Here is a 25,282-nt window from a genome sequence, read left to right on the forward strand (position 1 = left end):
TAGCCACAGCTTGAAGAATTTGAGCGAATGACACTGGAAAACAGTAGATGATGAATTCCCAAGATATCCTGCTCACAATGTGTTTTCATATATCCACATCTTAGCGATACTGTTGACTTGGTCATTGTTGACTCTGAAAAAGGCAGATGCTCTACCACGCAAATCGAAAGCAGTTTTATATTGATATCTCAATACTTCTGTCGTAAACTGTTTTAGTTAAAACCCGTAGATCAATGTCTCTTGACAATTTTACTTTAATCATGGCTGTGTAGAAAATTTAAGAGAAACATTGCTTTCTTTGGAAAAACTCAATTACCTCAATAACAAATGTTGAACCTCGTGAACGAGATAGTTGTCACTCCATTGTTTTTTACTCTGGAGAACAGAAGAATTTTAATTCCCATTTTAAGATATTTTTAGAAAATTCTAGTCTGTATAATGTATTGCATATCCCAGCAAACACAAACCTAAACACAGGATCTAAATCAAATCCTGCATGTGTCTCGCAAAGTAAACGTAAAAGGACTGGGTAAGGAAAGACTTCCTCACGAGGGTCCTGGAAGCCAGCCAGACTAGGAAATAAGGATTCAAAATAATTATCAAGCACGAATCACGTGGTTTTATTTAAAACAAACTCATAGTGACCATAAAATCGAATAAAAACATCGGTCTCTCAACACGCAATATTCAAAATTCCCGGGCGCCGAAATTGTCGAGTGCAATGACGTCCCAGTCATACAATGAAGACCGACAACAATTGAGCACAAATTACCATTACGTCATTGCACTTCGATAATTTCGACGCGGGAATTCTGAATATCGCGTGTTGAGAGCGGACTGTTTTTATTCATTTTAATGGTCACTATGAGTTTGTTTTAAATTAAACCATGCGATTCGTGCTTGATAATTATTTTTATAACATATAAGGCATAATGTTATGATTGCCGGAGACACCCTTTAATTTCTGTAAATTCCCAAGACATTAACCATGATAACATAACATACGTAGGCCTATTGCATGCGTGAGCCACACTTAATAAGAATATTCTTCTCGTTCTGTTTCAGCGTACTATGGTGTACTCTTCCCGTTCAACCAAGAACCAGCCTTTTCAAACTACAGATTATGGGAGTCCGCAGGCTACACTCTGTCATTTGCCTACAGCAATTTCCTATGTACATGGACAAAAATGTTAATACTCTCGTGTTTCATAGGTGTTGGTATGAGTGGCTATTTTGTGACAGAATTCCAAAGGCAGAATGCGCCAACTCAGAAGGAGCAAAATGGAAGCAACTTTCCTGTGAAGAATGAAAGAGACTTGGAAGGAGTTACAAACGCAACTTTTGAAATTGATTAAAGGTGTCTGACCAGATTGGGTTGAACCATTTAAAGTCCACACTGTGGAAGATTTTGGAAATAACTTCCACACGGGGAGTATAATTTCAAATAGAATCTGCCTGTCAACCATCTCTATTTGAAACTCACCCTCTCTCTGTGGAAGATTCAGTTTGAATATTTCTGATAGGTTGTATCAAATTCAAATGGAGCCGCATAATGTAGGCCTTCATGTTTATTCAATTTGAATTTCATAATCCCCGTAGAAAATATTTCCAAAATCTTCCACAAGGGACGTGGACTTTTAATAGAATATCCCATGACAGAATCATCATCCCCATCACACGCACGTTTTTATACCATCAAAAGTTTTGGTATTTGGTTTGAAATTAAGCCACTGGAAGTAACTTATAATAACCAGATTGTTTGGGCGATAGGCCTCTCAGGTACAAAACACCATTATGAAAAACAATAGGACCATCCACAATTAACTTGTGTTCATATACAGAGGAACAGCGAGAGACGATTCGCAAGTTGCAACACATAGTTATAATATGCGACACTCCCAACAACTCGACTAATGATGGACTACGTGTATTCTTCAGGGCATGGTCAGAATTATGGGGGTGCTGATTTTGGGAAAAGCTGACTTATTTGTGCCAAAAAGGGGGAACAGTTTTTGGGCCGAAAGTGGAATAATGAAATCTTAACATTACTATGTGTAGTATATACATGTATGTGTATAAGAGGGTCAAAAAGTACGAGGGTGCACTTTTGGTCATTGTTAGTCACAAATCTAGGCAATTTGTTTTAATTTTTCCTCGCGCCGGGAGGCATTAGTGTTTAGGCCTACTTCTGAATCGAACGTGGGGACATGGAGAAAGCCTGAATATAGTAAATTATAATTACCTTCATTTAAATATTTATGATACTTTTATTAAAACAAATATTCAAGCGATGATAGTGTGTAATATAAAAAACATAAAATTTCACTATTTTCAGAGAAAATAGTGTTTTTAGAAACAACGATAATTTGTTTTCTGCATAGAGGTTGATTTATTAATTGAATTGAGCATGCGTGTTGAGAAATTCGTTCGTTTGGGGCACTGATCTGACGCTTTGATAAAATTCCCTTTAAAAGGAAAGACCGGAGGGAAAGCTTAAAAGCAATAAATATATAGTATATTGTAACTCGGGGAAAATGATCCATGACTCTTGGGGAGTATGAAACCGCAAAGGTCATGTGAGGTCAAAGGTCAGGTCAAATTTGAAGCTGCTCCGATTGGGCTGTAACTCGGGGGAAGTGATCCCTGACTCTTGGGGAGTATGAAACCGCAAAGGTCATGTGAGGTCAAAGGTCAGGTCAAATTTGAAGTTGCTCCGATTAGGCTGTAACTTGGGGACAATGATCCCTGACACTTGGGGAGTATAAAACCGCAAAGGTCATGTGAGGTCAAAGGTCAGGTCAAATTTAAAGTTGCTGCGATCAGGCTGTAACTTTGGGAAAATGATCCCTGACACTTGGGGAGTATCAAACCACAAAGGTCATATGAGGTCAAAGGTCAGGTCAAATTAGAACTTGCTCTGATTGGGCTGTAACTCTGGGGAAACGATCCTTGACTCTTGGGGAGTATGAAACTGCAAAGGTCATGTGAGGTCAAAGGTCAGGCCAAATTTGAAGTTGCTCCGATTAGGCTGTAACTTGGGGACAATGATCCCTGACACTTGGGGAGTATAAAACCGCAAAGGTCATGTGAGGTCAAAGGTCAGGTCAAATTGGAAGTTGCTCTGATTGGGCTGTAACTCAGGTAAAATGATCCTTGACTCTTGGGGAGTATGAAACTGCAAGAGTTGTGCGATATGTCGAACTTTTCCTCCGGTCGTAAGGAACAAAAAGGTCAGTGGCCGCATATCTGTAGGATCATTGGTTAATGAGATATATTCACTTTTTGTACTTAGTGCACCTAACCCTGTATCTTTAAACCAAATATCCTAAAGAGTCGTGGAACACGAATCGATTGGCGCGAGGTTCATATTGGTGCGTATGCACCAAATATGTATCTTGTTGAATGTTGTTTTCGACGCATCCCCGCACACCCTGCATGTATGATCCTAAAGTTTTATATAAATAATGTATAAGAGTATACTCAGGCTTAGATTAGACCGTACCGTCCCAATGACGGTTTTCTGAGACAGTTGAATACTGACCATCAGGAAAATTCGGGGTCGGATGTACATACATGTACAACAGTTACAAAGGTATATTGTGCAGTTGGCCAATAACATTCATATTGTTGAAAATATAATCGTATGTGAATTAATTTGTTTTATTTTCAGATGGAATGTATATATGCATGTAATTCCTGGGATGTAATTATTGATAATGAAAGTTAAAAGTTTATTGTAAACGTAAAATGTAATTATACTCCTATCTGTGCCCAACAAAGTTTAGGCGTTTATCTGTTATGATAAAAGGGATACACATCAAAAACTGCGGTGTTTAGCCTTAATTTGAACACATGCTTGTCTTCACTTTGTAAACTTGTTTAGAAGCTAAAAATTACGTATCAAGTTCTGTTCAATCGCTAAACATCACAAAGTGAAAGCAAGAATGTGTTTTGAAAAGTGTTTAAATGCTAACCTGTTTTTGCAGCGGAGCCTCATCCCGATGTACTAGTATGGCGTTGTACGGCCACCCTAATACCCAGTATGCTACCATTCTGGTATGAGCCATAACAATGCGAGTCACTCTTGATGCACTGGAGCAATTTAACATCAAACTCTGTAAGGTACAAACCACCATTATGAAAAACAATCGGATCTTCCACCTTCAACTTGTACACATATACAATGAACCACTCGACAAGGAACAACGCGAGACGACTCACCAGTACCAGGTGCTACAAATAGTAGGCCTAGCTATAATAGGCCTATGCGACACTCTGAAATATAGACCTAACAAACTTGACTAACGATGCACTATGAGCGTGTTTATAGTGGTGTAAAGTATCCTTATACGCATGGAGCTATCATATCCGCGGAGGCGCAATGGATTGCGCAACGCATTGTTCCTTTGTGCCGATTTGATTACCGACAAGCTATTCATCGAGATTATTCCGGATAAAAGGGTTCCGCCATTAAATCGGTAACTAACCTGACAGCGTATTAACGCTTTACCAGCGAGGCTACTGTCAATAAGTGATCTGATCAAAAGACTGTCATGTGAAAGCGCCCGCTTGAGTGAGAGGTACCTTTTGTTCTCCCACAACCCACGGGTGTGACTGAGTCTTCGCCAGCACACAAAAGCACACTTTGCCGTTAATGCACATTATTGTTTACCCACCCACCTTAACTTAGGCGCCTCATTTAAATAAATTCAATAGAGTTGCTGATCGATTACCCGTAACAAAGTGCCATACCAGCCAGGTATATAGGTCAATTTATCACTTTCTATAATTAACTACTTCACAGTATAATTATGTTGTTATCATGGTTAAAGGCCTATTCAATAAAATCAAATGGGTTTGATGCATATGGGATTAGGCTGGAATGTTATCTCGGTTGTTTTAGTGGCGATCAAGGAGGATTTAATAATCATGGAGATGCAATAGATTACGTAACGCATTGTTCTTTTGCAGATTTCAGTATAGTATTGGGACTCGGCCATGAGTACGAGTACGGGTCCCGAGCCATGAGTACGGGTACGGGTAGGCCTATACGGGTCCGAGCTCAAAATAGAGTGCGGGTTTGGGTCCGGAGCTGTGGGTACGGGTTTGGGTACGGAAATTGACTTTATTCCGTGTGATAAGAGGAACAATTTAGATACATTACAACATGAGCTAACATGATGGGACTATTTGTAAGTTTTTACCCCACTCTGACCTTCGATCCCTCGTGCGAACCACAGGGGGCATAGAAAAAAAATGAAACCAAACAAATTTTTATCATTTCAGGTTTAAAGATGCTAAAAAACATTGGTTCCATTAATATAGGAATATAAAATCCAAAACCCATAGCGCTCTGTACTAGTGTAAAGGTAGGCCTATATAGGGAAATACACATTTTCATGTCATGTTGGCAGTTTCAGGCATGTGCACTTGTTTCCATCCTTGGTGTCAAACAGCTCAACAAATTTGGCCGATTCTTAGGGGCTGTGCAATAATTATGAGCCCTAGGGGAGGGTAAAATGGGGGAGGGGGCAAGAAATTTTTGGCGAGCCGAAAGGGGGGGGGGCAATTTTGGCAAGCCGAGAGGGGTGGGCAAGTGATTTTTGGCACACATTCTTGGGGCAAGCCGAGAGGGGGGCAAGTGATTTTTGGCACACATTCTTGGGGCGGCTTTTAAATAAACCACTCTAAAAAGGCTTAGGAAAATCTTACGGAAACACTTAAATATGCAAATTTTCCTGCTCGCTACGCTCGCATCATGTATATAGACCATTTAAGGTTGGCAAATTGGGATCCCAAAAATTTGGCATGTGCAAGGGGGGGGCAAGCGATTTTTGGCGGGCCGAGAGGGTGGGGCAAGCGATTTTTAGCGAGCCGTTTTGAAATCCCCCCGGGGGCTCATAATTATTGCACAGCCCCTTAGTATAAGTTGGGACGTGTATAACATCACAGTCAAAAATTAAACACATTAATCTACATTGTAGCTTTAAAGAGTTAAGGTGTAAGTAATTTTGTAACTATTGTTTGTACATATCAAAAAATAGATGAAATATTCGAGACTAAAAATAAAATGTTTGTAAAACTAGATTGGCTTATTTTTCAGGTATTGGTTCTCCAACTTTGCACCAAATATTGTCTGGTTTACAGCATCTCTTTTCATGTGTTTTTCATTCTTTTCGTTCTAGTCTTCTTATACCAGATTTTCTATTTCGGTACAAAAATATGACATTAACAAAACCGGAAACCACCCAAAAAGTGGATAAGGCGTGTTTACCCAATTTGTGGCACAGTTTTCCAAACAATTTGCCTCGATTTTTAAAATTATTATGCCATTTCTACGTTTATACGTTTAACAAATATAACTTAATGATTATAATACCGGTAGCAATTGTGATCTCAGATTGCACGTGAAGGCCCATACTTTGTCAATTTAAATGCGAAATAGACAATATAAAACCACCGTTATCGATATTACTTTTTATCCTCTTATAGGCCCCATGTCACTTAGGAAATGTCCTATAAGTTGGCCAAAATGGTCCAAATTCCACAAACGTTGCAAAAATGTCCTAAGTTGGCCAAAATGGGACAAATTCCACAAACGTTGTGGCAAAGTCGTTGCTTAAATTAATACTCAACGTGTACAAACTTGTACAAAGTTCTATAAACTTTACTCAAACTTCAACCAGTGTCAAAAAAGTGACCAAAGTTGCAAAAAATTGCCTAAACTTTGTCAAAATTTCACAAAATTGTTGCAGAAACTTATAAGCAATTATCGATTTTAGGGGCCTATATGCCATTTTTCCAATTTTGGTAATTTTGAACATTTTACCTGAGTGGCACTCGGGCCGGGCACTGGGGTCTGATTGATCTTCTTGCGGGACTATAGATATTTTTAATCAAAAAGGTCTAACAATCTTAAGAGATTTTCAGGCCTTTTTTGTACTTTTTAGACAATTTTAACCAGTTTTATCAAATCCCCCCCTGCCCACCTCCTGAAAAAGTGCTTGCTTTTTGCGCGAGAAGGCCATCCCTATAGGCTATATAGCTCCCAAAATTGGCATATAGGGGCCTACCGGTATTTAATTTGCCCATAATTGCCTCACTTGCGTCAATGTATCTAAGCCTATAGTATCCACTGCAACTTTTTAACACCCTAGTTGAAACGACCCCCCGTACATTGCTCCGGCCCCCAGCAAAGTACGCTGAGGGACCGTTCAATATTTACGCCAGAAGGGATTGTCAAAAAAAGTGACCAAAGTTGCAAAAAATTTTCCCCATTTTCTCCATTTAGGCCTGAAACTTAACATTTCCCGGGAACATTTCCCTCATGTTTTAAGTAAAATATTCAGATTCCCCTTCAAGATCCAAAAAATTCGGATTCCCCTTAAAACCTCCCTCCATGCTCCAGCTCACTCCCATGGGCGTTATATGCAACGGTCCCTAAAGTATTTCTGAAAACTCCGTAACTAAGCGATCGTTATTTACGGCAGGGGGGAAATGGGCGTTTTGGAAAAATATCGACAAAATCCCTTGTTTTCCCGAATTTCTCCATTCAAAACTTAACAATCCCCCTCCTGGTTCAACGAAAAAATTCGCGTTCCCCCTTCAAGACCAAAAAAAATTTCGGGTTCCCCCCTCAAAATGCACATTCCCCCTGTCGTAAATAACGATCGCCGGGGGATCGCCCCCTAAACCAAGAAGATATAGGCCTAGGCCTAGGTCTGTTTATAATTTTACCTCGGCAGTCACGTACGAGGGCCGGTCAAAAAGTTCGTAGAACTCGGTATGTTACTTTGTCGCACGGTATTGAATTTGGTCTCATTTGAAAGCTTGTTCCTTCAAAACATGACTACAAAGATATTATATTTTTGCATCACTGTATATGAGCAGGACGCTCTTCAGAGGAAGCCTACCTCCATGAATTCACAGGTACTACCAGAAGTGAATACAGGGTCATCATGGAAATTTCTCCCGACGGTGGTGAAAACTCAAATAAACTTTAACAATGTACAGTTTTTGTAAATGTTAATGAAGTCCTTTTTTACATACATTACATTACATACAAGGCATTTATAGGGCGCCATTTCATAAAGACCACGGCGCCAAGATGGAACACAAAATATTTGAAAGGCAAAATAAAACAGCAAAACTGAAACAAAGCCACCAGATTATTGTGGGAACAGGAAGGTTTGAGACCTTTCTTGAAACATGGCAGAGAAACAGCAGTACGGAGTTCAGATGGAAGTGAGTCCAGAGTGCAGGTGCGGTGAGAGAAAAACTCTTGTCGAAAGCTGATTGCAGGCCTTTAGGGTTGAATTTTGGTACAGAGAGACGTGTAGTGTCTGTTGCAGAACGCAAGCCGAGACGAGTTTGGTTGTACAATGAAATTGATTCCATGAGATAATTTGGTCCATATCCATGCAGACATTTGAACACATAGAGCATGATCTTATATAAAATTCTCTGCTTTACAGGGAGCCAATGAAGTTCTTGCAAATACTGGCTGGCATGGTCATACTTAGAAGCAGAGAAAATTAATTTTGCACTCCAGTTCTGCAAGCGTTGTAATTTCATGATGTAAGTTGCATTAGTTCCTGCTAACAGTACATTCCCATAGTCTAGACGTGACAGCACAAGAGATCGAACAACACGGGTGCATGTTTCATTATCAAGAAAACGACGGATCCGAGTAATGTTGCGTAAATGATATGTGATGTTCTTTGACAGTGAAGTTATCTGCGGCAACATACTCATAACATCGTCAAAGATAACGCCCAGGTTTCTGACACTAGTGGAGGGGTGGACGATGTCATCTCCAATGTGAAGGCATATATCAGGCATCTGGCGTTTGAAGTGAGGTGATGATATAACCAAGAATTCCGTTTTGTCGTTGTTTAATTTCAAGAAATTAAATGTCATCCATGTTCTGATTTCTTTGATACAAGATGTTATTGATGACAAAGCGGTTTCAATTGATGATGGGTTAGATGGCTCAAAACTACAGAAAATCTGTATATCGTCCGCGTACATGTGGTATGAAAGCGAGTGGTTTTTGATGATCCTGCCTATTGGAATTGTATACACTGTGAAACCTCAGGGGCCCAAAATTGAGCCCTGAGGTAGTCCATAGTCCATGGTCTTTGCCATTGAGTAGACACCATCAATCACAACAGTTGTTGTTCTACCAGTAAAATAGGACCTCAACCAGTCAAGAGCAATCCCAGTCACCCCGATCTCATGCGACATTCTACTCAGCAGAAGGTTGTGGTTCACCGTATCGAAAGCCGCACTGAGATCGAGTAAGACAAGGAAAACTCCTTTCTGGTTGTACACATGTCCCATAATCTCATCCTTCACTTTCAACAGTGCCGTTTCGGTGCTATGGCCACGCATATAGGCAGATTGCAGTTCTTCACCAAGATGATGTTTCAACATGTGGTTGTTGATGTTGTTGACAACATGTTTCTCTATCAACTTTGAGAGGAAAGGTATGTTTGCAACCGGTCGGTAGCTTTTCAGTTCACTCTGGTTCAAAGACTGCTTTTTGATAAGGGGGTTTATGACGGCATGTTTCAGTGAGCTGGGAAATACACCTGAGGAAATGGATGCATTTATGATGCAAGTTATTACAGGCAAAAATACAGACATGTTTTCTTTCAGTAACCAGGTAGGAATAGGATCTAACAAGCAACTTTTTGTTGCACTACCTTGTACAAGATCTCTAACATCATCTTCTGTAACATGATCATAAAAGAGAGTTCACATATATTAGAAACATCATGGTCATACATGTCAGTGTTCACCCTTACTGTACCAGTGCAAGACACTTCTTGTTCAAGATCTTCATATATTTTAGCTACTTTGTTTTGGAAATATGTAGCGAACTCATTACTCATATCTTCAGCTGACTCATATACAGGATCTTACATTTACTATTTAACAAACTATTTACGATCTTATACATGGTCTTTGTGTCATTAGCACCCTGAAACTTCATAGCATAATGACTTTGTTTAGCCTTTTCAATTAGGCTGTTAACAGTTTTGTTATGTTCAATGTAAAGTTGGTGATGGACTTCAAGTCTTGTTTTTCTCCACTTCTTCTCATGCTTTCTGCGGAGTCTACGAGCATGATGTATTTCTGAGTTGTACCAAGGCTGCCTGGTGCGTGCATTCCGGGTTCTCGTAACCAATGGAGCATGCTGGTCTAAAACGTCAATGACAGTCTTTTCATAAGCTTCAGAAAGTTCATCTACATCAGCAGTAGAGTTGACTAATGATCTAAACTGGTGACCAATATCATTATCAAAGGACTCTTTGTCAATATTGCTAAACTTGCGTGCGGTAAATGTTTCAACGTTCTGAGTTGGTTTCTTAAAGGACAGTTTACAACTAATAATGTTGTGGTCGGATCCACATCTAGGACCAATTTCACAATCCCTGACCAAGTTTTCGTCCGGGCGGGCAATGATTAAATCAAGAGTGCCCCCGCTTATGTGTGTAGGGCCATTCACCAGTTGACAAAATCCAGCACCCTCAATGATAGCAAGGAACTTAACAACTTCTGATTTAGCAGGCAACTCAACATGGAAGTTAAAGTCACCAAGCATTACTACTTTACCGGACATGGAGTTGATATGGATCAGAAAATCATCAAACTCGGACAAGAACTGGGATGTTTTAAATCCATTCTCCTTGGTATTCAACAGCAACGAAATGGTTCTTAGAGTTCAAGAATGGAATAAGCGTCCTTGAAGATCATCCAAGGTCCAAAAGACTTGCTGACGCCACCACTAATGATATACGCGCTGGTACAGTGGCATTGATAATGAATAAAGAGCCAAATAAGAAAGTTGAGATAGCTACAAAATATGACAACTCTGATGAATGTGTTTTCAATATTAATCCATTAACATTTGGGTATCCCAGGGTCTACGCCTATTCTAGATGGGGTCCCAGAATCTTCATGTACAAAATTGATACCAGTTGACATATTCAGGTCCACACCTTCTATACACTTAGAATGAGGACCAAGGCAAGTTTAATCTATATGTGGCTAAAGGTGATAAGGCATACATTAATCACTGGAAATATAGGTGAATTTAGTGGAAGCACCTGGATCTCACACCCTTAAGAAGATCATCACTCGGTCACCGTAGTGCAAAGTCTTCATCGCTGTTTCTGAGATCCAGGGATAGTCTTGATGACAGGTCATTTGCCAAATGAAAGTACAACTATAGGCATATATCATACAATTTTTATAGCAAAATTGAGGCAAGCCATCGTGTGAAGAAGGTTGATGGTAGGAATGTGGCTGTTCTCGGATTGTGTCCTGTACGCTATTCTTAGTTTGTCAAGCTGCCATTCACGACAGAGGGGTCAGTTAATTAAACTAACCATATTGTGGTTCAGGTATGGCCTTCAGTTAGTGAAACCTATTTTAGAATTTTAAGTCCTACCTTCATAATACCAGGTTTGCTAGTGATCAATGCTGGTGAGCCTTCACTGAAGAGTGGCTCAAGGAGCTATCGGAAGACTTCCATTTTGTTGACATAGAAGGTTTCAAGAAAAATTGCGACGGGTAGGCCTACATTAAGGTATGTATTGACCATGCTCAAGGGATAGATTGAAAGAAATTGGCTAGTACTCTTTCAAGTAGGCCTACCTTGTTCTACGAACTTATTGACCGCCCCTCGTACTTTAAGCTGCAAGTTTTATAGGCTTACTTAGGGGTGGTGCAATAATTATGTGTACCCAGGGGGTGAATTATAGGGGGGGCAAAGATATTTTGGCAGGCCAAAGGGGGGCAAGCATTTTTGGCAGGTCGAAAGGGGGGGTCAAGCGATTTTTGGCAGGTCGAAAGGGGGGCAAGCAATTTTTGGCACAGATATTTTGGGCACCGTTTCTATATTACGCCCTAAAAGGCGTAGGAAAACGTTACGAACACGTTCAAATATGCAAAATTTCCTGCTCTCTGCGCTAGCATTAGGCCTATAGGCCCTATGTTAAAACAATTTAAGGTTTTAAATTCAGGTTCCCCAAAATCTTGCATGTGTAAGGGGGGGCAAAGATTTTTGGCACGTCAAAAGGGGAGGCAAAGGTTTTTGGCACGTCGAAAGGGGGGGGGCAAAGGTTTTTTGGCACGGCCAAAGGGGGGGGGCAAGCGATTTTTGGGAGACCATTTTGAGAATTCACCCCCCCCCCCCGGGCTACACATAATTATTGCACCACCCCTTATATTTATTTGACAATTAATTATTATGTTTACAAATTTATTTCACTCAATTTAATATTAGGCCTACAACAAGAGCAATGTCAGGATAGACCAGCTACATTATGTGCCCGCATATGTGCGTCATTAATGTGGGTCAAACCAGGTCAAATCCAACTATGTGGGAGATAATGTTACACCAAAAGAGCCTCATGCCGATTGTACGGGATTTCAGAAGTACACGGCCGTGCCGAAAACCCGGGCATTCGGCAAGTCAGACGACGATTCTGCATGTGTTTAAATACAACAGTCTAATCTCTATGGTTACGTTATATGAACACATTAATCTAGGAAGTAAAATATCATGCTCTCAAAAGCTATGGACAATTCTTATTATAATTCTAATTTTCAAATCCAGTTGTTGTTTTATTTATTTAAGACACGTTTTATTTAGGCCTATGTGCAATAAGCAATAAGGTACGCCACTCAGGAGCTGCGCTTATATTTCGTGCACGAGCACGAGGCACCGTTTCAAAAAGTAAAGCAGAGGGTGTCTGAAAAATGAAATAATTATAGAAATGAATGAATGAATGAATGAATGAATATATGAACGAATGAATGAATATGTGAATGAATGAATATATGAATAAATGAATGAATCTATGATAATTAAATAAGTAAATAAAGACTTAAATAAAATAAAATAAATAAATAATATACACTACAGATCTAAGTACATTAGTTCATCTGAATTGACACATGATTTGGAAAGCTCATTATACCAAATCCAGTAATTAAGTATAAGATAAATAAAATAGTAAAATAAATCAATTAAAAATTACGTCTGGAGAGAGTGCTTAAAATAATAATTATATACGGTAATACAGTTTTACCACATCCCGGGTTCTCAATTAGCAAGTGCTAAATATAACATAATGCAGTTTTACCACATCCCGGGTTCTCAATTAGCAAGTGCTAAATATAACATAACGCAGTTTTACCACATCCCGGGTTCTCAATTAGCAAGTGCTAAATATAACATAATGCAGTTTTACCACATCCCGGGTTCTCAATTAGCAAGTGCTAAATATAACATAATGCAGTTTTACCACATCCCGGGTTCTCAGTTAGCAAGTGCTAAATATAACATAATGCAGTTTTACCACATCCTGGGTTCTCAATTAGCAAGTGCTAAATATAACATAATGCAGTTTTACCACATCCCGGGTTCTCAGTTAGCAAGTGCTAAATATAACATAATGCAGTTTTACCACATCCCGGGTTCTCAATTAGCAAGTGCTAAATATAACATAACGCAGTTTTACCACATCCCGGGTTCTCAATTAGCAAGTGCTAAATATAACATAACGCAGTTTTACCACATCCCGGGTTCTCAGTTAGCAAGTGCTAAATATAACATAACGCAGTTTTACCACATCCCGGGTTCTCAATAAGCAAGTGCTAAATATAACATAATGCAGTTTTACCACATCCCGGGTTCTCAATTAGCAAGTGCTAAATATAACATAATGCAGTTTTACCACATCCCGGGTTCTCAGTTAGCAAGTGCTGAATATAACATAACGCAGTTTTACCACATCCCGGGTTCTCAATTAGCAAGTGCTAAATATAACATAATGCAGTTTTACCACATCCCGGGTTCTCAATTAGCAAGTGCTAAATATAACATAATGCAGTTTTACCACATCCCGGGTTCTCAATTAGCAAGTGCTAAATATAACATAATGCAGTTTTACCACATCCCGGTTTCTCAATTAGCAAGTGCTAAATATAACATAATGCAGTTTTACCACATCCCGGGTTCTCAGTTAGCAAGTGCTAAATATAACATAATGCAGTTTTACCACATCCCGGGTTCTCAATTAGCAAGTGCTAAATATAACATAATGCAGTTTTACCACATCCCGGGTTCTCAATTAGCAAGTGCTAAATATAACATAATGCAGTTTTACCACATCCCGGGTTCTCAGTTAGCAAGTGCTAAATATAACATAATGCAGTTTTACCACATCCCGGGTTCTCAGTTAGCAAGTGCTAAATATAACATAATGCAGTTTTACCACATCCCGGGTTCTCAATTAGCAAGTGCTAAATATAACATAATGCAGTTTTACCACATCCCGGGTTCTCAGTTAGCAAGTGCTAAATATAACATAATGCAGTTTTACCACATCCCGGGTTCTCAATTAGCAAGTGCTAAATATAACATAATGCAGTTTTACCACATCCCGGGATTTCAGAAGTACACGGCCGTGCCGAAAACCCGGGCATTCGGCAAGTCAGACGACGATTCTGCATGTGTTTAAATACAACAGTCTAATCTCTATGGTTACGTTATATGAACACATTAATCTAGGAAGTAAAATATCATGCTCTCAAAAGCTATGGACAATTCTTATTATAATTCTAATTTTCAAATCCAGTTGTTGTTTTATTTATTTAAGACACGTTTTATTTAGGCCTATGTGCAATAAGCAATAAGGTACGCCACTCAGGAGCTGCGCTTATATTTCGTGCACGAGCACGAGGCACCGTTTCAAAAGTAAAGCAGAGGGTGTCTGAAAAATGAAATAATTATAGAAATGAATGAATGAATGAATGAATGAATATATGAACGAATGAATGAATATGTGAATGAATGAATATATGAATAAATGAATGAATCTATGATAATTAAATAAGTAAATAAAGACTTAAATAAAATAAAATAAATAAATAATATACACTACAGATCTAAGTACATTAGTTCATCTGAATTGACACATGATTTGGAAAGCTCATTATACCAAATCCAGTAATTAAGTATAAGATAAATAAAATAGTAAAATAAATCAATTAAAAATTACGTCTGGAGAGTGCTCAAAATAATAATTATATACGGTAATACAGTTTTACCACATCCCGGGTTCTCAATTAGCAAGTGCTAAATATAACATAATGCAGTTTTACCACATAATGCAGTTTTACCACATCCGGGTTCTCAATTAGCAAGTGCTAAATATAACATAATGCAGTTTTACCACATCCCGGGTTCTCAATTAGCAAGTGCTAAATATAACATAATGCAGTTTTACCACATCCCGGGTTCTCAATTAGCAAGTGCTAAATATAACATAATGCAGTTTTACCACATCCCGGGTTCTCAATTAGCAAGTGCTAAATATAACATAATGCAGTTTTACCACATCCCGGGTTCTCAATTAGCAAGTGCTAAATATAACATAACGCAGTTTTACCACATCCCGGGTTCTCAGTTAGCAAGTGCTAAATATAACATAATGCAGTTTTACCACATCCCGGGTTCTCAATTAGCAAGTGCTAAATATAACATAATGCAGTTTTACCACATCCCGGGTTCTCAATTAGCAAGTGCTAAATATAACATAATGCAGTTTTACCACATCCCGGGTTCTCAGTTAGCAAGTGCTGAATATAACATAATGCAGTTTTACCACATCCCGGGTTCTCAATTAGCAAGTGCTAAATATAACATAATGCAGTTTTACCACATCCCGGGTTCTCAGTTAGCAAGTGCTGAATATAACATAATGCAGTTTTACCACATCCCGGGTTCTCAATTAGCAAGTGCTAAATATAACATAATGCAGTTTTACCACATCCCGGGTTCTCAATTAGCAAGTGCTAAATATAACATAATGCAGTTTTACCACATCCCGGGTTCTCAATTAGCAAGTGCTAAATATAACATAATGCAGTTTTACCACATCCCGGGTTCTCAATTAGCAAGTGCTAAATATAACATAACGCAGTTTTACCACATCCCGGGTTCTCAGTTAGCAAGTGCTAAATATAACATAATGCAGTTTTACCACATCCCGGGTTCTCAATTAGCAAGTGCTAAATATAACATAATGCAGTTTTACCACATCCCGGGTTCTCAATTAGCAAGTGCTAAATATAACATAATGCAGTTTTACCACATCCCGGGTTCTCAGTTAGCAAGTGCTGAATATAACATAATGCAGTTTTACCACATCCCGGGTTCTCAATTAGCAAGTGCTAAATATAACATAATGCAGTTTTACCACATCCCGGGTTCTCAGTTAGCAAGTGCTGAATATAACATAATGCAGTTTTACCACATCCCGGGTTCTCAATTAGCAAGTGCTAAATATAACATAATGCAGTTTTACCACATCCCGGGTTCTCAATTAGCAAGTGCTAAATATAACATAATGCAGTTTTACCACATCCCGGGTTCTCAGTTAGCAAGTGCTAAATATAACATAATGCAGTTTTACCACATCCCGGGTTCTCAATTAGCAAGTGCTAAATATAACATAATGCAGTTTTACCACATCCCGGGTTCTCAGTTAGCAAGTGCTAAATATAACATAATGCAGTTTTACCACATCCTGGGTTCTCAATTAGCAAGTGCTAAATATAACATAATGCAGTTTTACCACATCCCGGGTTCTCAATTAGCAAGTGCTAAATATAACATAATGCAGTTTTACCACATCCCGGGTTCTCAATTAGCAAGTGCTAAATATAACATAATGCAGTTTTACCACATCCCGGGTTCTCAATTAGCAAGTGCTAAATATAACATAATGCAGTTTTACCACATCCCGGGTTCTCAATTAGCAAGTGCTAAATATAACATAATGCAGTTTTACCACATCCCGGGTTCTCAATTAGCAAGTGCTAAATATAACATAATGCAGTTTTACCACATCCCGGGTTCTCAATTAGCAAGTGCTAAATATAACATAATGCAGTTTTACCACATCCCGGGTTCTCAATTTGCAAGTGCTAAATATAACATAATGCATAATGCAAGTCAGACGACGATTCTGCATGTGTTTAAATACAACAGTCTAATCTCTATGGTTACGTTATATGAACACATTAATCTAGGAAGTAAAATATCATGCTCTCAAAAGCTATGGACAATTCTTATTATAATTCTAATTTTCAAATCCAGTTGTTGTTTTATTTATTTAAGACACGTTTTATTTAGGCCTATGTGCAATAAGCAATAAGGTACGCCACTCAGGAGCTGCGCTTATATTTCGTGCACGAGCACGAGGCACCGTTTCAAAAAGTAAATTTTCTGAAAAATGAAATAATTATAGAAATGAATGAATGAATGAATGAATGAATATATGAACGAATGAATGAATATGTGAATGAATGAATATATGAATAAATGAATGAATCTATGATAATTAAATAAGTAAATAAAGACTTAAATAAAATAAAATAAATAAATAATATACACTACAGATCTAAGTACATTAGTTCATCTGAATTGACACATGATTTGGAAAGCTCATTATACCAAATCCAGTAATTAAGTATAAGATAAATAAAATAGTAAAATAAATCAATTAAAAATTACGTCTGGAGAGAGTGCTCAAAATAATAATTATATACGGTAATACAGTTTTACCACATCCCGGGTTCTCAATTAGCAAGTGCTAAATATAACATAATGCAGTTTTACCACATAATGCAGTTTTACCACATCCCGGGTTCTCAATTAGCAAGTGCTAAATATAACATAATGCAGTTTTACCACATCCCGGGTTCTCAATTAGCAAGTGCTAAATATAACATAATGCAGTTTTACCACATCCCGGGTTCTCAATTAGCAAGTGCTAAATATAACATAATGCAGTTTTACCACATCCTGGGTTCTCAATTAGCAAGTGCTAAATATAACATAATGCAGTTTTACCACATCCCGGGTTCTCAATTAGCAAGTGCTAAATATAACATAATGCAGTTTTACCACATCCCGGGTTCTCAATTAGCAAGTGCTAAATATAACATAATGCAGTTTTACCACATCCCGGGTTCTCAATTAGCAAGTGCTAAATATAACATAATGCAGTTTTACCACATCCCGGGTTCTCAATAAGCAAGTGCTAAATATAACATAATGCAGTTTTACCACATCCCGGGTTCTCAATTAGCAAGTGCTAAATATAACATAATGCAGTTTTACCACATCCCGGGTTCTCAATTAGCAAGTGCTAAATATAACATAATGCAGTTTTACCACATCCCGGGTTCTCAATTAGCAAGTGCTAAACATAACATAATGCAGTTTTACCACATCCCGGGTTCTCAATTAGCAAGTGCTAAATATAACATAATGCAGTTTTACCACATCCCGGGTTCTCAATTAGCAAGTGCTAAATATAACATAATGCAGTTTTACCACATCCCTGGTTCTCAATTAGCAAGTGCTAAATATAACATAATGCAGTTTTACTACATCCCGGGTCGATCCTCAGTCAAGTGCTCAATAAAAGATAATGCAGTTTTGTCACACCCAGCGAGTTTACAGTTATAGCAAGTGCTTGATATAACATAAAAGAATTTTACCACATCCCGGGTTCTTAGTTAGCAAATTTAGTGCTTAATATTACATAGGCCTAGTGCAATTGTATCACATCTCGGGTTCTCAATTAGTAGATGCTCAATGAAACGTAATGTAGCTGCAGTTTTACCACATCCCGGGTTCTCAATTAGCAAGTGCTTAATAAAATAATGCAGTTCTACCACATACCGGGTTCTCAATTAACAAGTGCTTGATATATAAATAACATTTTAACTACAGGGTGTCCCAAAAAAAAGAGGCCCCTCATTGCGCCCTCTTTTTCTCCTATTTCTGACAAATTGATTAAATATATTTTGGTCTGTAAAGAAACCTTTAATCGTTAGCTTTAATAAACCGAAACAATTATTTCAATCGGCTCACAACTTTTGAAGTTATGCCCTTTTGAATAAAAGTAGACCCTACCTGTTTTTCACTCTGTCCACGGATAGCAAACAGCGTGGTTGGGATGGCTCATGCTGTGGAGTGGCCTGCACGATCACCGGTAGCTGTAAAAGACAGAAAACAGAAATGACAGAAATGACAGAAATGACAGAAAAGACAGAGAAGTTTGGAGTTATGAATTAGAGAGTTTCAGGAAGCTGTGGGAGTTAAAATGTTGGGAGTTATAATGTTTAAAGGTGCATGTTCCCATTAATTGATAGTTTGCTGGGTTGCCATCAAACTTGGTGGATGCGACTACCAGTCGGTGTCAAGGTCATGTCAAGGTCATCCCAGTATAGATTGTTGGATTGCCATCAAACTTGGTGGATGCGACCACCATCGGGTGCCGATAATGGTCAAGGTCATCCGAGTATAGATTGTTGGATTGCCATCAAACTTGGTGAATGTGACAAAATTTAGTTTCTGTAATTAAACACATTTTTGAGCTACATGCACCTTAACAGTACCACCCTTATTTTCAGCTTCATGAATGCCTCCTTACCTGCCATGTCCGTGCACGGATTACTCTCATTATTTCATGCACTCAGATCATGGCATGGCCAACGGGGGGAGGGGGCGTCAGGGGGAGGGGGCGTCAGGGGGAAAGGGCCAGCTTTTCAGCCGGCCTATACTTTTTTATTAAATTTTTTCATCTAATTGTGGGTAACTTGTGAACTTTGCTTATTTTTGGAATGGATATAGAGTCTTCAATTGTGTCTCCTGCATTATCACAATTTTTTGTGCCATATAAATAGTAAAAGCTAATAAAATCTAATTGTGATGATTTGTGAGGATCAGCATCCACCCCTCTCCATGTACTCCACCACCACAAAGTTCTCGCCAACATCACATGCACTTCAAATAAAGTAGCTTATACTCACTGCGCCACTAAGAAACTCTAAAAATATGCAGGTATGCAAAACGAACCTGCTGTGTATCAGCAGGTCCTGCAGCTGGTCAAGGCTTTCTGGCTTAGAGCATAGACCATTTAAAACATGCTTTGAGGCACAGTCCAGACTTTTGTGACAGTGTTACATTAGGACCACATATCGAGTGTATGGTCAAACTGATTCATTTGGACTCATTCTCACTCATTTGCATTCATTACTATATCAATAACTACTCTCTAATTCAGAACTCCAAACTTTTCTGTCTTTTCTGTCATTTTTGTCATTTCTGTTTTCTGTCTTTTACAGCTACCGGCACGATCACCAAACCTCACACCACTTGATTTTTTTTTTGTGGCAATATGCAAGATCTTCGCAAACGTATTACTGAATGCATTTGCAAGTATCCGGCGCACAAGGATGGTACGCAATGCAATTGATGCAATAAGGACCAGGGCTGAAACCCGTATTCGCCAAGGAGGCAACCAGGTAGATGGCAGAGCAGCACAGTAAACTCACTTCAGAAGAACCAAAGACAACCCAAACAGCCTTTTAGGGCTACCTTTTATCCTAAAAAGATAAATGACTTATGTTGTAAAAAAAAAAGAAAAAAACAAACAACAAACAACAAAATAAGAAAGTAAGAAACATAATAAAACAGAAAGGCATAAATAACCAAGAAAAACTAAGTAATTGCAAGTAAAGCAAAAGAAATCTCATTCGGCATCCATTTTACCCACAAATTAATGACACTATTAACAAAATCCATTGCCCATAAACCCACCGGTAAAGCCCATTCCATAAATAAAGTTATTTTATAAAGTTATCATTGAGGAATGTTTGATATTCATGCATGGTATGTGTACTCCTTTTCAATATTTGAAGTAGCCAAACCTTCTCCGTGGACAGAGTGAAAAACAGGTAGGCCTACATTTCTTTAAAATAGCATAACTTCAAAAGTTGTGAGCCGATTGATATAATTGTTTTGGTTTATTCAAGCTAACGACTTAAAGTTTTTTTACATACCAAAATATATTTGATCAACTTTTCAGAAATAGGAGAAAAAGAGGGCGCAATGAGGGGCCTCTTTTTTGGGACACCCTGTACATCACGGGTTCTCAATTTAGCAAGTACTCGATAGAACATAATGCAGGTTTACCACATCCCGGGTTCTTAGTTGGCAAGTGCCCAATCTAGCACGATGCAGTTTTACCACATCCGGGTTCTCAATAGCAAGTGCTCAATGTAACACAATGTAGTTTTACCACATCCGGGTTCTCAATTAGCAAGTGCTTATTACAATACAATGCAGTTTTACCACATCCGGGTTCTCAATTAGCAAGTGCTCAATACAAAATAATGCAGTTTTACCATAGTTTTACGTACATACTATTATTTATATCATGGTCGTCATCACATGGTGAATTTCTTATCATTAGGGCCTATTTCCAACCAATTATTCATTCTCCTGATGAAGTGATTCTCATCTCATAACTGGGTAGGTTTTTCACGATATAAAAAATAGACATATTCTCCTTTGAACAACGCGGAAACCTTAATAAATTTAATAAAAAAAATGATCCCAGTTTTGCACAGACTACTTAGTTGTTACAAATGGACCTTATTATGGGTCTCTATTTTTTTCATTACCCTAAGAGATGGGTAGAATCTCGGCAGCTCCACCCGTAGGCCTACAGCCTGTCGAAAAATAAATACACCCCTACCCGCATCACATGCTCAAATTTTAATTAGCGCCATCTCCGCGTCTCTGTCAATGTCAATGGCTACTGGGGGCCTCTGCCGCTGGACTCCCACCAGGTGCCTGTAAGCGGTGATCTGGACCACATGCCGTTGGGTGCTATGCACTTTCAACGTACAAGAAATCTACACCCCTTTATACTGGGTCTTTTAAGCGCATCAGACACACAAAATTGCGTTTTTTGATATTCGCGATATAATTCAAATTTCATGCAAAAAAAAAGGTTTTTTGACAAAAATGCATATCTTCAATACGAAAGGTCAAAATATAGTGCAAACGTCGTCGCTATCCGATCCCTTAAAAGTCCTGCTTTAAAAAAAAAATCCAGTCAACTATTACTAATGATAATCTATCTCAACATTCCTGAAAAGACACCCCAACACCAAACAGGGAGTTCGTGGGAATCGTGGCATCACTTGCCGTACGTAGGCCCTACATCTGCCCAGAGTTTGGCACAATTATTTTGCCGAAATCCCGTTTACTCGGCAGTGAGTTTGCCGAAAGCCCGTGTATTCGGTACAGAGGTATTTTCAGCACGGCACTTTCAATTCCCCTTTCGAGCCAAGCATAGCAGCTATGCACATGACCCGTGGGCTGACGGTGACCCGCATATTGATTTTGATAGAAAAAACGTGCAAATGTCTTTCAATCGGCATGATCGGCGTTAAGTACTAGTAGTTTTTATATCAACTATGTAGTATACATACAGTCTTCTTTTGATGTTTCACCTGGATTTGAATAGTGTTGTTCTTTAATATTCAAATTTTTAATTGCGAGTCTTTTTGTTGTCAAGCATTCTTGGAGTGGGTGTGTAGAAGGCGTGTAGTGGGTTGGTCTGTGGCAAGGCTGCAAGCTTGCTTTAGTCTAGATGATATGAGGGTGCACTACACCAAATCCTTCCGCATTTGGTGTAACCCTTCATAGTTCCGGTAAAAAATAGCACCTATGCGAAATATATCGGCGTCCCGAGGGAACCAAATTTGAGTGACTCTTGGTTGTTTTGATAAAAAAGATAGAATAGGAGCTCAACATTACGTATCTGTTCAGAAAATTTTCTGAATCGAATGTGCATGGGTAATAGGCCCTCGGAACAATATCATGGCCGGAACTGGTAAGGAGGCGAGCGTGTCGGCTGAAATTCGGGATGGCGCTGTTCAGGAGTTCGTATCTCTCAAGTTTGTCTTAACTTGTCCCGAAAAATTAAATTTAAATAAAAGTTTAATCTTTATTTAAGACATTGGTTTGATCAAAATATTAAAAATGTTGTTACATGGGGTAGAAAAACAAACTTACTTTCTTGTATTTTCCCGTGTATTTCAATGGGACGATTATTTAGTGGTGTGTGCCCTTCGAAGACTCATTTTAAATGCTATGGACATGAATAATACCTGATTTTAAGTGCCAAAAAGTTGAGATTTTTGACTGTAACTGATGTCTTTGCAAAGAAAAAAAGTCTGTTTTTCTATTTCCGTCTACAAATACGCGATTTCATTCTTAAACGCACGAGAAATTAGCTTCAAAACGCAAGTTCCCGTCGAATTGACAATTTAAGACCGTGCTTGAAATTGAGCTATTTTGGTCCCAATATCATAGAAGTGGTCACTTTTGGTTATCTCGGTGCTGAAATGAAACATCTTTGGAATTATTTTGATGCAAAATGTAATTATAAGATCAAAACTCAATTATAACCGTTTTGAAAATAATCACTGAACCTTTAATTGGGTCTCAATAGACATTTAAAGTCAAAGCATACAATATTATGGCCTAATGATGACAAAATAACGGCATTTTTATCTCATGACCAAATGTTCAATTCCCAAGAGAGAAATTTATCAATTAATTCTAATGATGGGGTTTCTTAATTTTAGATCTTGCAAAAATAATACACGCAACTGGGAAATTTAACATTTTATAGTGTCAAATTACCGTTCTATCTACCCATAACACCCCCCAAACTTAAGGCATATGCCTATTGACACGTCCTTAATCTAAGAGGGGGGTGAAATGATCACATGTCGCTTTTCGGTCATGTTAAATTTGTGATTGTACATATATTTTTGTAAACAAAGTCACTTTCCTGATGTTAATGGGATTATAAATACAGTTTAACATGGTCAAAATGTTGCTCTGGCCCTTGAATGCTGAAAATTGCGAAAAGTATCATATTTTCACTCAGTCCGAGCTTGTTTGGAGCCCTGTTTTATAACTTTGGAGTGACTAGCGATAAAAAGCAATTACACTTTTTAGGATGTTGACCACTGATTCCAAAAATAAAGAATATCAAAAATATTTTTTCTTATAAGGGTGCACTACACCAAATCCTTCCGCATTTGGTGTAACCCTTCATAGTTCCGTAAAAAATAGCACCTATGCGAAATATATCGGCGTCCCGAGGGAACCAAATTTGAGTGACTCTTGGTTGTTTTGATAAAAAAGATAGAATAGGAGCTCAACATTACGTATCTGTTCAGAAAATTTTCTGAATCGAATGTGCATGGGTAATAGGCCCTCGGAACAATATCATGGCCGGAACTGGTAAGGAGGCGAGCGTGTCGGCTGAAATTCGGGATGGCGCTGTTCAGGAGTTCGTATCTCTCAAGTTTGTCTTAACTTGTCCCGAAAAATTAAATTTAAATAAAAGTTTAATCTTTATTTAAGACATTGGTTTGATCAAAATATTAAAAATGTTGTTACATGGGGTAGAAAAACAAACTTACTTTCTTGTATTTTCCCGTGTATTTCAATGGGACGATTATTTAGTGGTGTGTGCCCTTCGAAGACTCATTTTAAATGCTATGGACATGAATAATACCTGATTTTAAGCGCCAAAAAGTTGAGATTTTTGACTGTAACTGATGTCTTTGCAAAGAAAAAAAGTCTGTTTTTCTATTTCCGTCTACAAATACGCGATTTCATTCTTAAACGCACGAGAAATTAGCTTCAAAACGCAAGTTCCCGTCGAATTGACAATTTAAGACCGTGCTTGAAATTGAGCTATTTTGGTCCCAATATCATAGAAGTGGTCACTTTTGGTTATCTCGGTGCAGAAAAATGAAACATCTTTGGAATTATTTTGATGCAAAATGTAATTATAAGATCAAAACTCAATTATAACCGTTTTGAAAATAATCACTGAACCTTTAATTGGGTCTCAATAGACATTTAAAGTCAAAGCATACAATATTATGGCCTAATGATGACAAAATAACGGCATTTTTATCTCATGACCAAATGTTCAATTCCCAAGAGAGAAATTTATCAATTAATTCTAATGATGGGGTTTCTTAATTTTAGATCTTGCAAAAATAATACACGCAACTGGGAAATTTAACATTTTATAGTGTCAAATTACCGTTCTATCTACCCATAACACCCCCCCCCCCCCCAAACTTAAGGCATATGCCTATTGACACGTCCTTAATCTAAGAGGGGGGGTGAAATGATCACATGTCGCTTTTCGGTCATGTTAAATTTGTGATTGTACATATATTTTTGTAAACAAAGTCACTTTCCTGATGTTAATGGGATTATAAATACAGTTTAACATGGTCAAAATGTTGCTCTGGCCCTTGAATGCTGAAAATTGCGAAAAGTATCATATTTTCACTCAGT

The 25,282-nt window shown here is 38.3% G+C and overlaps 2 protein-coding genes across 2 annotated transcripts in view; both read left to right on the plus strand.

Annotated features, from left to right (window-relative positions):
* The window catches only part of LOC140154074 (protein unc-93 homolog A-like), a 33,261-nt gene extending 31,906 nt beyond the window's left edge, over positions 1-1,355 (plus strand). The window contains exon 7 of the mRNA XM_072176685.1: positions 1,066-1,355. Coding sequence (XP_072032786.1) covers positions 1,066-1,355 — 290 coding nt within the window. The remainder of the gene's footprint in view (positions 1-1,065) is intronic.
* The window catches only part of LOC140154969 (agmatinase, mitochondrial-like), a 498,181-nt gene that overhangs the window by 306,186 nt on the left and 166,713 nt on the right, over positions 1-25,282 (plus strand). The gene's annotated exons all lie outside the window — the stretch shown is intronic.

This window comes from Amphiura filiformis, chromosome 6, assembly GCF_039555335.1.
Source record: "Amphiura filiformis chromosome 6, Afil_fr2py, whole genome shotgun sequence".
NCBI classification, from domain to species: domain Eukaryota; kingdom Metazoa; phylum Echinodermata; class Ophiuroidea; order Amphilepidida; family Amphiuridae; genus Amphiura; species Amphiura filiformis.